The sequence below is a fragment of the Panulirus ornatus genome, chromosome 11, assembly GCF_036320965.1.
Source record: "Panulirus ornatus isolate Po-2019 chromosome 11, ASM3632096v1, whole genome shotgun sequence".
NCBI classification, from domain to species: domain Eukaryota; kingdom Metazoa; phylum Arthropoda; class Malacostraca; order Decapoda; family Palinuridae; genus Panulirus; species Panulirus ornatus.
In genome coordinates this window covers 51,241,790-51,258,227 of record NC_092234.1, presented here as the reverse complement: position 1 = coordinate 51,258,227, position 16,438 = coordinate 51,241,790, and the positions used below count along the sequence as shown (strand labels likewise).

Genomic DNA, 16,438 nt, shown 5'->3' with positions numbered 1-16,438 from the left:
TAATATTCTGCCACTTTGATTTTTTTTTTATAAAAACCCTCTGGTTTGGTACATGGCATACAACAGTTAGAGTGGATGTGAGCAAATGAGGCTGTTATCTGTCTGATCCTGGTGTTACCTTGCTAAGACTAAAAACAGTGAACAAGTACAAAAACAAAAAAGCCTACTCAGATGTGCAGGTTGTTTCTCTGGTCTGGATATTTCGTACCCCTATAATGCAGAGACTGGTGTATGATTGTCGTGATTAACTATGGATCAGTGACATTTCCAATAGTAAATGCTGTAAATTATTTCCTCTTCCTATTTTTTTCAAAGCTGAATGAATGTGGCCTAAGAGATATAAATTCATACTGGCAATTCTCTTACCTGTAATTCATGGAATAAGGACTCAAAGAAAAACTTTGTGAATTTGTCTCAAAATTTACGAGGACTCACTGAAACACTTTGTAAGTTTGTCTCAGAATTTACAGTACTCAAATATTTTTTTCTCTTCTCAAATCAAGGAAGAACATATCCTTCAGTGTAACACAAATATTCATCAACACTGATGATCATGAAGACAATAATGCCACTTCCCATACACTAAGCAAAAGTCACCAAACTACCTAACCTACATGCCATACACAGGTACAAAATAATTTTATAGTTTACAGGTAGATCAACAGGGAGGGTGAATATGTAGTCTTCAAACCCTATGTTTTCAATATCATGGTATTATCTGTAACCCTAAGTCACTCTTCTAGACTTCCCTCTTTAAATGACGTAAGACATTTTTTTTTCCGCTGTCTCCCGCGTTTGCGAGGTAGCGCAAGGAAACAGACGAAAGAAATGGCCCAAACCACCCCCATACACATTTATATACATACGTCCACACACGCAAATATACATACCTACACAGCTTTCCATGGTTTACCCCAGACGCTTCACATGCCCTGATTCAATCCACTGACAGCACGTCAACCCCGGTATACCACATCGATCCAATTCACTCTACTCCTTGCCCGCCTTTCACCCTCCTGCATGTTCAGGCCCCGATCACACAAAATATTTTTCACTCCATCTTTCCACCTCCAATTTGGTCTCCCACTTCTCCTCGTTCCCTCCACCTCCGACACATATATCCTTTTGGTCAATCTTTCCTCACACATTCTCTCCATGTGCCCAAACCATTTCAAAATACCCTCTTCTGCTCTCTCAACCACGCTCTTTTTATTTCCACACATCTCTCTTACCCTTACGTTACTTACTCGATCAAACCACCTCACACCACACAATGTCCTCAAACATCTCATTTCCAGCACATCCATCCTCCTGCGCACAACTCTATCCATAGCCCAGGCCTAGCAACCATACAACATTGTTGGAACCACTATTCCTTCAAACATACCCATTTTTGCTTTCCGAGATAATGTTCTCAACTTCCACACATTCTTCAAGGCTCCCAGGATTTTCGCCCCCTCCCCCACCCTATGATCCACTTCCGCTTCCATGGTTCCATCCGCTGCCAGATCCACTCCCAGATATCTAAAACACTTTACTTCCTCCAGTTTTTCTCCATTCAAACTTACCTCCCAATTGACTTGACCCTCAACCCTACTGTACCTAATAACCTTGCTCTTATTCACATTTACTCTTAACTTTCTTCTTTCACACACTTTACCAAACTCAGCTTCTGCAGTTTCTCACATGAATCAGCCACCAACGCTGTATCATCAGCAAACAACAACTGACTCACTTCCCAAGCTCTCTCATCCACAACAGACTTCATACTTGCCCCTCTTTCCAAAACTCTTGCATTCACCTCCCTAACAACCCCATCCATAAACAAATTAAACAACAATGGAGACATCACACACCCCTGCTGCAAACCTACATTCACTGAGAACCAATCACTTTCCTCTCTTCCTACACGTACACATGCCTTACATCCTCGATAAAAACTTTTCACTGCTTCTAACAACTTGCCTCCCACACCATATATTCTTAATACCTTCCACAGAGCATCTCTATCAACTCTATCATATGCCTTCTCCAGATCCATAAATGCTACATACAAATCCATTTGCTTTTCTAAGTATTTCTCACATACGTTCTTCAAAGCAAACACCTGATCCACACATCCTCTACCACTTATGAAACCACACTGCTCTTCCCCAATCTGATGCTCTGTACATGCCTTCACCCTCTCAATCAATACCCTCCCATATAATTTACCAGGAATACTCAACAAACTTATACCTCTGAAATTTGAGCACTCACTCTTATCCCCTTTGCCTCTGTACAATGGCACTATACACGCATTCCGCCAATCCTCAGGCACCTCACCATGAGTCATACATACATTAAATAACCTTACCAACCAGTCAATAATACAGTCACCCCCTTTTTTTAATAAATTCCACTGCAATACCATCCAAACCTGCTGCCTTGCCGGCTTTCATCTTCCGCAAAGCTTTTACTACCTCTTCTCTGTTTACCAAATCATTTTCCCTAACCCTCTCACTTTGCACACCACTTCGACCAAAACACCCTATATCTGCCACTCTATCATCAAACATTCAACAAACCTTCAAAATACTCACTCCATCTCTTTCTCACATCACCACTACTTGTTATCACCTCCCCATTTGTGCCCTTCACGTAAGACATATACTCTCATAATCCTAGCAGCTAATGGAAAGGCCAGGAAACCACTTAAGATAAGCTAATGTTTTTGGATCCAAGTTCAGTATGATTCCATATATCCAAAACTCCTTTTGCAGAAAAAAAATGGGGCAGCAACCTTATACAATGATAACCAGTATTACTTCCTAACACAGTGATAACTGGGGCCTATGGTTGTGTTAAACAGATCCATTACCAGCTGGCTCACTCTCTTCTCCAGCCTCCCCACTTTATTAGTAAGACTCTTATGAGCTGTATAAGACTCATTAGCCACAGTCTGACTATCCCTGTTGAAAGAAAAACCAAAGAAAACAAACAAACAACTGAAAGGTTCTGATAAAGAAATCAGAAAGACTGTATTACCTTTAACCTAATTTTTTCTTATCTTAAAAAAAATATTCCAAACATGTTCATGTCACTTCATATTGACAACTTTTAGGATGTTTTCTTGATTAAAGGTTTGCTTCCATTTAGCTTTTAGGAGTCAGCCAATTTCCTTTTGCTTCCAGTTAGCTTTTGGGAGATAGCCAGTTTCTTTTTATCTTCCTTGCTGAATTTTCCTTTTGCTTTCTTCAACTGAAAAAAAAAATCATATTTGTATATACACAGTCTGCATTTTGAGTAATAACCATCTCTCCATTACAAACTCTCACTCAGCATTTCAAGAAACCCTTAATACCCAAAATGTTACTCCCACACTGAAGACAGAACACTTACTCTTCAATGGTCCTACACTCACTTCACAAATATATACATCACCATAGTTTTGGGGAAAAAATTAATCATCACACATTTTTATATTATGCTTGCATTCTTGGACACAACTGATTTCTCTAAAATTACTAACACTGATTCCTCATATAAAAAGACCACTCATGCTGAAGATGCTACTTCTGTACCAAAGACACCAAAGACTTATTCCTCAAGTGTCCTGCACTCATTTCACACATACATACTAAATGCACATCCTCACACTTTCTGACATATGGTCCCATCAGCTTCCTGAGAGCTCTGGGAGCCACAAAAAAGATGATCTTTAGGCATGATGGAACAGACCAAGGAATCAAGTGAGGATTGCTCATTCTCCCTGAAGGCTCATGTCGGGATGTCTAAATGTGTGTGGATGTAACTAAAATGAGAAGATAGGAGAGATTAATATTAAGTTTGAAGAAAGGAGCCTGGATGTTCAGGCTCTAAGTGAAACAAAACTCAATGGTAAGGGAGAATGGCTTGGGAATGTCTTAGTAGTAAAGTCAGGGGATGGTGAGAGGGCAAAAGCTTAGGAAGGGGTAACGGTAATACTAAAGCATGAGTTGTGGGAATGCATGAAAGTGAGCTCCAAATTGATGCGGGTAAAAATGAAAGTAGATTACAAGTGAGTGTTTATTAGTTCATACACACCTGACCTCCAGATGGATAATATATAGAGGCGACTGTTTTAGGAATAGCTGAGTGGTGTGCCAGCCATTATGGAAGAGACTGGTTACTAGTGAAGGGGGATTTATATGCAAAAGTAAGAAATTAATATGGCAAATGAGGGATTAAGTGGAGGGGTACAGGATACCCAATACTGTGAACAAGGATGATGAACTGCTCATAGAGTTGCATGCTGAAAAAGGACAGGTGATTGGGAATACCCGGGTTTAAAAAGGACATACATAATTATACATATGAATGAGGAAAAGATGGTAGGAAGGCATTACTGGATTACATATGATTGATAGGCATGCAAAAGAGAGACTCTTAGATGTGAATGTGCTGAGAAGGGCATTACATGGTGGAGGCAAGGGTGAAGATTCGTGGAGGTTTTTAGAAGAAAGAAAATCATATTGGTGAGAAGAGGGCAGTGTAAGTGAGCTTGGGAAAAAAACCTGTGTAAAGAAATACTGAATGTAGAATGGCATATGATAGGGTTGATAGAGATGCTTTGTGAAAGGTCTTAAGGGTATATAGTATGGGACATAAGCTGCTAGAAGCAGTAAAAATTCTTTACCAAGGATGTAAACCATGTGTAAGAGTAGGAAGAGAGGAAAGTGACTGGTTCCCAGTAAATGTTGGTCTGCGGCAGGGGTGTATGATGTACCCATGGATGTTTAATTTGTTTATGGATGGGATGGTTAATGAGGTAAATGCAAGAGTTTTGGAGAGAAGGGCAAGTATGCAGTTTGTTGTGGATGAGAGGGCCTGGGAAGTGATTCAGTTGTTGTTTACCAATGATACAGCTCTGGTGGCTCATTCAAGCGAGAAACTGCAGAAGTTGGTGACTGAGTTTGGAAAAGTGTGTGAAAGGAGAAAGTTGAATGTGAATAAGGGCAAAGTTCAGTAAGGTTGAGGGACAAGTTAAATGGGATGTAAGTTTGAATGGAGAAAAATTGGAGGAAGTGAGTCACAAGGTGGGGGAGGGGGCAAAGGTTCTGGGAGCGATGATGAATATGTGGAAGGAGAGAATGTTATCTCAGGGAGCAAAAATAGGTATATTTGAAGGAAAAGTTGTTCCAACAATATGGTTGCAATGCATGGGCTAACATTAGAGTTTTACAGAGGAGGGTGGATGTGTTGGAAATGAAATGTTTGAGGTGCATCAAACAAGTACGTAATGAAAGGGTAAGAAAGATATTTTTTTTTTTTTTTTTTTTTTTGCTTTGTCGCTGTCTCCCGCGTTTGCGAGGTAGCGCAAGGAAACAGACGAAAGAAATGGCCCAACCCACCCCCATACACATGTATATACATACGTCCACACACGCAAATATACATACCTACACAGCTTTCCATGGTTTACCCCAGACGCTTCACATGCCCTGATTCAATCCACTGACAGCACGTCAACCCCGGTATACCACATCGATCCAATTCACTCTATTCCTTGCCCTCCTTTCACCCTCCTGCATGTTCAGGCCCCGATCACACAAAATCTTCTTCACTCCATCTTTCCACCTCCAATTTGGTCTCCCTCTTCTCCTCGATCCCTCCACCTCCGACACATATATCCTCTTGGTCAATCTTTCCTCACTCATTCTCTCCATGTGCCCAAACCATTTCATAACACCCTCTTCTGCTCTCTCAACCACGCTCTTTTTATTTCCACACATCTCTCTTACCCTTACGTTACTTACTCGATCAAACCACCTCACACCACACATTGTCCTCAAACATCTCATTTCCAGCACATCCATCCTCCTGCACACCACTCTATCCATAGCCCAGGCCTAGCAACCAAACAACATTGTTGGAACCACTATTCCTTCAAACATACCCATTTTTGCTTTATGAGATAATGTTCTCAACTTCCACACATTCTTCAAGGCTCCCAGAATTTTCGCCCCCTCCCCCACCCTATGATCCACTTCCGCTTCCATGGTTCCATCCGCTGCCAGATCCACTCCCAGATATCTAAAACACTTCACTTTCTCCAGTTTTTCTCCATTCAAACTCACCTCCCAATTGACTTGACCCTCAACCCTACTGTACCTAATAACCTTGCTTTTATTCACATTTACTCTTAACTTTCTTCTTTCACACACTTTACCAAACTCAGTCACCAGCTTCTGCAGTTTCTCACATGAATCAGCCACCAGCGCTGTATCATCAGCGAACAACAACTGACTCACTTCCCAAGCTCTCTCATCCCCAACAGACTTCATACTTGCCCCTCTTTCCAAAACTCTTGCATTCACCTCCCTAACAACCCCATCCATAAACAAATTAAACAACCATGGAGACATCACACACCCCTGCCGCAAACCTACATTCACTGAGAACCAATCACTTTCCTCTCTTCCTACACGTACACATGCCTTACATCCTCGATAAAAACTTTTCACTGCTTCTAACAACTTGCCTCCCACACCATATATTCTTAATACCTTCCACAGAGCATCTCTATCAACTCTATCATATGCCTTCTCCAGATCCATAAATGCTACATACAAATCCATTTGCTTTTCTAAGTATTTCTCACATACATTCTTCAAAGCAAACACCTGATCCACACATCCTCTACCACTTCTGAAACCACACTGCTCTTCCCCAGTCTGATGCTCTGTACATGCCTTCACCCTCTCAATCAATACCCTCCCATATAATTTACCAGGAATACTCAACAAACTTATACCTCTGTAATTTGAGCACTCACTCTTATCCCCTTTGCCTTTGTACAATGGCACTATGCACGCATTCCGCCAATCCTCAGGCACCTCACCATGAGTCATACATACATTAAATAACCTTACCAACCAGTCAACAATACAGTCACCCCCTTTTTCAATAAATTCCACTGCAATACCATCCAAACCTGCTGCCTTGCCGGCTTTCATCTTCCGCAAAGCTTTTACTACCTCTTCTCTGTGGAAATGTGGAAATAAAATGCGGAAGATGAAAGCCGGCAAGGCAGCAGGTTTGGATGGTATTGCAGTGGAATTTATCAAAAAAGGGGGTGACTGTATTCTTGACTGGTTGGTAAGGTTATTTAATGTATGTATGACTCATGGTGAGGTGCCCGAGGATTGGCGGAATGCGTGCATAGTGCCATTGTACAAAGGCAAAGGGGATAAGAGTGAGTGCTCAAATTACAGAGGTATAAGTTTGTTGAGTATTCCTGGTAAATTATATGGGAGGGTATTGATTGAGAGAGTGAAGGCATGTACAGAGAATCAGACTGAGGAAGAGCAGTGTGGTTTCAGAAGTGGTAGAGGATGTGTGGATCAGGTGTTTGCTTTGAAGAATGTATGTGAGAAATACTTAGAAAAGCAAATGGATTTGTATGTAGCATTTATGGATCTGGAGAAGGCATATGATAGAGTTGATAGAGATGCTCTGTGGAGGGTATTAAGAATATATGGTGTGGAAGGCAAGTTGTTAGAAGCAGTGAAAAGCTTTTATCGAGGATGTAAGGCATGTGTACGTGTAGGAAGAGAGGAAAGTGATTGGTTCTCAGTGAATGTAGGTTTGCGGCAGGGGTGTGTGATGTGTCCATGGTTGTTTAATTTGTTTATGGATGGGGTTGTTAGGGAGGTAAATGCAAGAGTTTTGGAAAGAGGGGCAAGTAGGAAGTCTGTTGTGGATGAGAGAGCTTGGGAAGTGAGTCAGTTGTTGTTCGCTGATGATACAGTGCTGGTGGCTGATTCATGTGAGAAACTGCAGAAGCTGGTGACTGAGTTTGGTAAAGTGTGAGATAGAAGAAAGTTCAGAGCAAATGTGAATAAAAGCAAGGTTATTAGGTACAGTAGGGTTGAGGGTCAAGTCAATTGGGAGGTGACTTTGAATGGAGAAAAACTGGAGGAAGTAAAGTGTTTTAGATATCTGGGAGTGGATCTGGCAGCGGATGGAACCATGGAAGCGGAAGTGAATCATAGGGTGGGGGAGGGGGCGAAAATCCTGGGAGCCTTGAAGAATGTGTGGAAGTCGAGAACATTATCTCGGAAAGCTAAAATGGGTATGTTTGAAGGAATAGTGGTTCCAACAATGTTGTATGGTTGCGAGACGTGGGCTATGGATAGAGTTGTGCGCAGGAGGATGGATGTGCTGGAAATGAGATGTTTGAGGACAATGTGTGGTGTGAGGTGGTTTGATCGAGTAAGTAATGTAAGGGTAAGAGAGATGTGTGGAAATAAAAAGAGCGTGGTTGAGAGAGCAGAAGAGGGTGTTTTGAAATGGTTTGGGCACATGGAGAGAATGAGTGAGGAAAGATTGACCAAGAGGATATATGTGTCGGAGGTGGAGGGAACGAGGAGAAGTGAGAGACCAAATTGGAGGTGGAAAGATGGAGTGAAAAAGATTTTGTGTGATCGGGGCCTGAACATGCAGGAGGGTGAAAGGAGGGCAAGGAATAGAGTGAATTGGATCGATGTGGTATACCGGGGTTGACGTGCTGTCAGTGGATTGAATCAGGGCATGTGAAGTGTCTGGGGTAAACCATGGAAAGTTGTGTGGGGCCTGGATGTGGAAAGGGAGCTGTGGTTTCGGGCATTATTGCATGACAGCTAGAGACTGAGTGTGAACAAATTGGGCCTTTGTTGTCTTTTCCTAGTGCTACCTCGCACACATGAGGGGGGAGGGGGATGGTATTCCATGTGTGGCGAGGTGGCGATGGGAATGAATAAAGGCAGACACTGTGAATTGTGTGCATGGGTATATATGTATGTGTCTGTGTGTGTATATATATGTGTACATTGAGATGTATAGGTATGTATATTTGCATGTGTGGACGTGTATGTATATACATTGTGTATGGGGGTGGGTTGGGCCATTTCTTTCATCTGTTTCCTTGCACTACCCGCAAAGGCGGGAGACAGCGACAAAGCAAAATAAATAATAAATAAATAAATGATTTGAATGCAAAGGTGAGTAATGTGGCAGTTGAGGGAATAATTGGTATGCATGGGGTGTTCAGTGTTGTAAATGGAAATGGTGAAGAGCTTGTAGATTTATGTGCTGAAAAAGGACTGATGATTGGGAATACCTGGTTTAAAAAGCGAGATATACATAAGTATACTTATGTAAGTAGGAGAGATGGCCAGAGAGCGTTATTGGATTACGTGTTAATTGACAGGCGTGCGAAAGAGAGACTTTTGGATGTTAATGTGCTGAGAGGTGCTACTGGAGGGATGTCTGATCATTATCTTGTGGAGGCTAAGGTGAAGATTAGTATGGGTTTTCAGAAAAGAGGAGTGAATGTTGGGGTGAAGAAGGTGGTGAGAGTAAGTGAGCTTGGGAAGGAGACCTGTGTGGGGAAGTACCAGGAGAGACTGTGTACAGAATGGAAAAAGGTGAGAACAATGGAAGTAAGGGGAGTGGGGGAGGAATGGGATGTATTTAGGGAATCAGTGATGGATTGCGCAAAAGATGCTTGTGGCATGAGAAGAGTGGGAGGTGGGCTGTTTAGAAAGGGTAGTGAGTGGTGGGATGAAGAAGTAAGAGTATTAGTGAAAGAGAAGAGAGAGGCATTTGGACGATTTTTGCAGGGAAAAAATGCAATTGAGTGGGAGAAGTATAAAAGAAAGAGACAGGAGGTCAAGAGAAAGGTGCAAGAGGTGAAAAAAAGGGCAAATGAGAGTTGGGGTGAGAGACTATCAGTAAATTTTAGGGAGAATAAAAAGATGTTCTGGGAGGAGGTAAATAGGGTGCGTAAGACAAGGGAGCAAATGGGAACTTCAGTGAAGGGCGTAAATGGGGAGGTGATAACAAGTAGCGGTGATGTGAGAAGGAGATGGAATGAGTATTTTGAAGGTTTGTTGAATGTGTCTGATGACAGAGTGGCAGATATAGGGTGTTTTGGTCGAGGTGGTGTGCAAAGTGAGAGGGTTAGGGAAAATGATTTGGTAAACAGAGAAGAGGTAGTAAAAGCTTTGCGGAAGATGAAAGCCGGCAAGGCAGCAGGTTTGGATGGTATTGCAGTGGAATTTATTAAAAAAGGGGGTGACTGTATCGTTGACTGGTTGGTAAGGTTATTTAATGTATGTATGACTCATGGTGAGGTGCCTGAGGATTGGCGGAATGCGTGCATAGTGCCATTGTACAAAGGCAAAGGGGATAAGAGTGAGTGCTCAAATTACAGAGGTATAAGTTTGTTGAGTATTCCTGGTAAATTATATGGGAGGGTATTGATTGAGAGGGTGAAGGCATGTACAGAGCATCAGATTGGGGAAGAGCAGTGCGGTTTCAGAAGTGGTAGAGGATGTGTGGATCAGGTGTTTGCTTTGAAGAATGTATGTGAGAAATACTTAGAAAAGCAAATGGATTTGTATGTAGCATTTATGGATCTGGAGAAGGCATATGATAGAGTTGATAGAGATGCTCTGTGGAAGGTATTAAGAATATATGGTGTGGGAGGCAAGTTGTTAGAAGCAGTGAAAAGTTTTTATCGAGGATGTAAGGCATGTGTACGTGTAGGAAGAGAGGAAAGTGATTGGTTGTCAGTGAATGTAGGTTTGCGGCAGGGATGTGTGATGTCTCCATGGTTGTTTAATTTGTTTATGGATGGGGTTGTAAGGGAGGTAAATGCAAGAGTCCTGGAAAGAGGGGCAAGTATGAAGTCTGTTGGGGATGAGAGAGCTTGGGAAGTGAGTCAGTTGTTGTTCGCTGATGATACAGCGCTGGTGGCTGATTCATGTGAGAAACTGCAGAAGCTGGTGACTGAGTTTGGTAAAGTGTGTGGAAGAAGAAAGTTGAGAGTAAATGTGAATAAGAGCAAGGTTACTAGGTACAGTAGGGGTGAGGGTCAAGTCAATTGGGAGGTGAGTTTGAATGGAGAAAAACTGGAGGAAGTGAAGTGTTTTAGATATCTGGGAGTGGATCTGTCAGCGGATGGAACCATGGAAGCGGAAGTGGATCATAGGGTGGGGGAGGGGGCGAAAATTTTGGGAGCCTTGAAAAATGTGTGGAAGTCGAGAACATTATCTCGGAAAGCAAAAATGGGTATGTTTGAGGGAATAGTGGTTCCAACAATGTTGTATGGTTGCGAGGCGTGGGCTATGGATAGAGATGTGCGCAGGAGGATGGATGTGCTGGAAATGAGATGTTTGAGGACAATGTGTGGTGTGAGGTGGTTTGATCGAGTAAGTAACGTAAGGGTAAGAGAGATGTGTGGAAATAAAAAGAGCGTGGTTGAGAGAGCAGAAGAGGGTGTTTTGAAATGGTTTGGGCACATGGAGAGAATGAGTGAGGAGAGATTGACCAAGAGGATATATGTGTCGGAGGTGGAGGGAACGAGGAGAAGAGGGAGACCAAATTGGAGGTGGAAAGATGGAGTGAAAAAGATTTTGTGTGATCGGGGCCTGAACATGCAGGAGGGTGAAAGGAGGGCAAGAAATAGAGTGAATTGGAGTCATGTGGTATACCGGGGTTGACGTGCTGTCAGTGGATTGAAGCAAGGCATGTGAAGCGTCTGGGGTAAACCATGGAAAGCTGTGTAGGTATGTATATTTGCGTGTGTGGACGTGTGTATGTACATGTGTATGGGGGGGGGGGGGGGGGGTTGGGCCATTTCTTTCGTCTGTTTCCTTGCGCTACCTCGCAAACGCGGGAGACAGCGACAAAGTATAAAAAAAAAAAAAAAAAAAAAAAAATAAATAAATAAAAAGAATGTGGTTAAGAGAGCAGAAGATGGGGTGTTGAAATGGTTTAGACACATGGAAAGAATGAGAGGCAGGAGTGACAGAAGATATATGTGTCAGAGGAGGAGGGAACAAGAAGCAGGAGACCAAATTGAAGGTGGAAGGATGGAGTGGAAAAGATTTAGAGGGCTCAGGGCCTGAACATACAGGAGGGTGAGAGGCGTGCAGGGAAGAGAGTGAATTGGAATGATGTGGTATACTGGGGTTGACATGCCGTCAATGGACTGAACCAAGGAATGTGAAACATCTGGGGTAAACGATGGAAAGGTCTGTGGGGCCTGGATGTAGATAGGAAACTGTGGTTTCAGTGCATTACACATGACAGCTAGAGACTGAGTGTGAACAAATGTGGCCTTTTTTTGTAAGTTTTCCTGGCGCTACCTTGCTGAAGCAGGGAGTAGCGATGGTGTTTCCTGTGGGGTGGGGTAGTGCCAGGAATGGATGAGGTCAAGCAAGTATTAATATGTACATGTGTATATATATATGTATATGCCTGTACATGTGTATATGTTGATTTTTTTTTTTTTTTTGTCGCTGTCTCCCGCGTTTGTGAGGTAGCGCAAGGAAAAAGACGAAAGAAATGGCCCAAACCACCCCCATACACATGTATATACATACGTCCACACACGCAAATATACATACCTACACAGCTTTCCATGGTTTACCCCAAACGCTTCACATGCCCTGATTCAATCCACTGACAGCACGTCAACCCCGGTATACCACATCGCTCCAATTCACTCTATTCCTTGCCCTCCTTTCACCCTCCTGCATGTTCAGGCCCCGATCACACAAAATCTTTTTCACTCCATCTTTCCACCTCCAATTTGGTCTCCCTCTTCTCCTCGTTCCCTCCACCTCCGACACATATATCCTCTTGGTCAACCTTTCCTCACTCATTCTCTCCATGTGCCCAAACCATTTCAAAACACCCTCTTCTGCCCTCTCAACCACGCTCTTTTTATTTCCACACATCTCTCTTACCCTTATGTTACTTACTCGATCAAACCACCTCACACCACACAATGTCCTCAAACATCTCATTTCCAGCACATCCATCCTCCTGCGCACAACTCTATTCATAGTCCACGCCTCGCAACCATACAACATTGATGGAACCACTATTCCTTCAAACATACCCATTTTTGCTTTCCGAGATAATGTTCTCGACTTCCACACATTCTTCAAGGCTCCCAGGATTTTCGCCCCCTCCCCCACCCTATGATTCACTTCCGCTTCCATGGTTCCATCTGCTGCCAGATCCACTCCCAGATATCTAAAACACTTTACTTCCTCTAATTTTTCTCCATTCAAACTAACCTCCCAATTGACTTGACCCTCAACCCTACTGTACCTAATAACCTTGCTCTTATTCACATTTACTCTTACCTTTCTTCTTTCACACACTTTACCAAACTCAGTCACCAGCTTCTGCAGTTTCTCACATGAATCAGCCACCAGCGCTGTATCATCAGCGAACAACAACTGACTCACTTCCCAAACTCTCTCATCCACAACATACTTCATACTTGCCCCTCTTTCCAAAACTCTTGCATTTACCTCCCTAACAACCCCATCCATAAACAAATTAAACAACCATGGAGACATCACACACCCCTGCCGCAAACCTACATTCACTGAGAACCAATCACTTTCCTCTCTTCCTACACATACACATGCCTTACATCCTCGATAAAAACTTTTCACTGCTTCTAACAACTTGCCTCCCACACCATATATTCTTAATACCTTCCACAGAGCATCTCTATCAACTCTATCATATGCCTTCTCCAGATCCATAAATACTACATACAAATCCATTTGCTTTTCTATGTATTTCTCACATACATTCTTCAAAGCAAACACCTGATCCACACATCCTCTACCACTTCTGAAACCACACTGCTCTTCCCCAATCTGATGCTCTGTACATGCCTTCACCCTCTCAATCAATACCCTCCCATATAATTTACCAGCAATACTCAACAAACTTATACCTCTGAAATTTGAGCACTTACTCTTATCCCCTTTGCCTTTGTACAATGGCACTATGCACGCATTCCGCCAATCCTCAGGCACCTCACCATGAGTCATGCATACATTAAATAACCTTACCAACCAGTCAATAATACAGTCACCCCCTTTTTTGATAAATTCCACTGCAATACCATCCAAACCTGCTGCCTTGCCGGCTTTCATCTTCCGCAAAGCTTTTACCACCTCTTCTCTGTTTACCAAATCATATTCCCCAACCCTCTCACTTTGCACACCACCTCGACCAAAACACCCTATATCTGCCACTCTATCGTCAAACACATTCAACAAACCTTCAAAATACTCACTCCATCTCTTTCTCACATCACCACTACTTGTTATCACCTCCCCATTTGCACCCTTCACTGAAGTTCCCATTTGCTCCCTTGTCTTACACACTTTATTTACCTCCTTCCAGAACATCTTTTTATTTTCCCTAAAATTTAATGATACTCTCTCACCCCAACTCTCATTTGCCCTCTTTTTCACCTCTTGCACCTTTCTCTTGACCTCCTGTCTCTTTCTTTTATACATCTCCCACTCAATTGCATTTTTCCCTGCAAAAATCGTCCAAATGCCTCTCTCTTCTCTTTCACTGATAATCTTACTTCTTCATCCCACCACTCACTACCCTTTCTAATCAACCCACCTCCCACTCTTCTCATGCCACAAGCATCTTTTGTGCAATCCATCACTGATTCCCTAAATACATCCCATTCCTCCCCCACTCCCCTTACTTCCATTGTTCTTACCTTTTTCCATTCTGTACTCAGTCTCTCCTGGTACTTCCTCACACAAGTCTGCTTCCCAAGCTCACTTACTCTCACCACCCTCTTCACCCCAACATTCACTCTTCTTTTCTGAAAACCCATACAAATCTTCACCTTAGTCTCTACAAGATAATGATCAGACATCCCTCCAGTTGCACCTCTCAGCACATTAACATCCAAAAGTCTCTCTTTCGCGCGCCTGTCAATTAACACGTAATCCAATAATGCTCTCTGGCCATCTCTCCTACTTACATACGTGTACTTATGTATATCTTGCTTTTTAAACCAGGTATTCCCAATCACCAGTCCTTTTTCAGCACATAAATCTACAAGCTCTTCACCATTTCCATTTACAACACTGAACACCCCATGTATACCAATTATTCCCTCAACTGCCACATTACTCACCTTTGTATATGTTGATATGTACATGTATGTATATGTGCATGTATATATATGCGTATTTGAGTGGATGGGCTGAGTTTGGAAAAGTGTGGGAAAGGAGAGAGTTGAGAGTAAATGTGGATAAGATCAAGGTTATTAGATTCAGCAGGGTTGAGGGACAAGCTAACTGGGATGTAAGTTTGAATGGAGATAAATTGGAGGAAAAGAAGTGTTTCTGATATCTGGGAGTGGACTTAGCAGTGAATGGAACCATGGAAGTGGAACTGAGTCACAGGGTGGGGGAGGGAGGGGGCAAAGATTCTGGGAGTGATTAAGAATGTGTGGAAGGAGAGAACATTATCCCAGAGAGCAAATGGGTTTGTTTGAAGGAATAGTATTTTCAACAATGTTATATGGTTGCAAGGAATGTGCTATTGATAGGGTTGTATTGAGGAGGGTGGATGTGTTGGAAATGAGGACAATATGTGGAGTGAGGTGGTTTGATCAAGTAAGTAATGAATGGATAAGAGAGATGTGTGGAAATTAAAAGAGTGTGGTTGAGAGAGCAGAAGAAGGCGTGTTGAAATTGCCTGGACATACGGAGAGAATGAGTGAGGAAAGACTTGACAAAGAGGATAAATGTGTCATGGGGAGGGAATAAGAAGCAGGAGACCAAATTGGAGGTGGAAGGATGGAGTGAAAAAGATTTTGAGTGATTGGGGTCTAAACATACAGAAGAGTGAGAGGTGTGCAAGGAATAGCGTGAAATGAAACGATGTGGTATACTGGGGTCGACGTGCTGGACTGAACCAGGGCATGTGAAAAGTGGGGCCCGGATGTGATTAGGGAGCTGTGGCTTTGGTGCATTGCGTATGACAGCTAGAGACTGAGTGTGAACAAACATGGCCTTTTAAGTCTGTTTTCCTGGTGCTACCTCGCTGAAGCTGGGGGTATCGATGCTGTTTCCTATGGGGCGAGGTAGCACCAGAAATAGATGAAGGCAAGCAAGTATGAATATGTACATGTGTATAAATGTGTATGTGTATGTATATGTGTATATGCTGATATGTATATGTAGGTGCATGTATGGGGTGTTAGATCCTGCCCTTCATGTACTTCTATTTCCAAATGATGGAACAGAAGAAATGAGATGTTTCAGGACAATATGTGGTGAGGTGGTTTGATCGAGTAAGTAATGAAAGGGTAAGAGAGATGTGTGGTAGTAAAAAGAGTGTGGCTGAGAGAGCAGAAGAGGGTGTTTTGAAATGGTTTGGTCACATGGAGAGAATGAGTGAGGAAAGATTGACAAAGAGGATATATGTGTCTGAGGTGGAGGGAACGAGAAGTGGGAGACCAAATTGGAGGTGGAAAGATGGAGTGAAAAAGATTCTGAGTGATTAGGGCCTGAACATGCAGGAGGGTGAAAGGCGTGCAAGGAATAGAGTGAATTGGAACGATGTGGTATACCGGGGTCGA

The 16,438-nt window shown here is 42.7% G+C and overlaps 1 protein-coding gene across 2 annotated transcripts in view; it reads right to left on the bottom strand.

Moving 5' to 3' along the window:
- Nucleotides 1-400: 400 nt before the first annotated feature.
- Nucleotides 401-16,438, bottom strand: part of LOC139751520 (uncharacterized) — a 122,394-nt gene continuing 106,356 nt past the window's right edge. For both annotated transcript variants that reach the window (XM_071667019.1, XM_071667020.1), the window contains exon 10: nt 401-3,240. In XM_071667019.1, the coding sequence (XP_071523120.1) occupies nt 3,142-3,240 (99 nt within the window). In that variant the 3' untranslated portion in view covers nt 401-3,141. The remainder of the gene's footprint in view (nt 3,241-16,438) is intronic.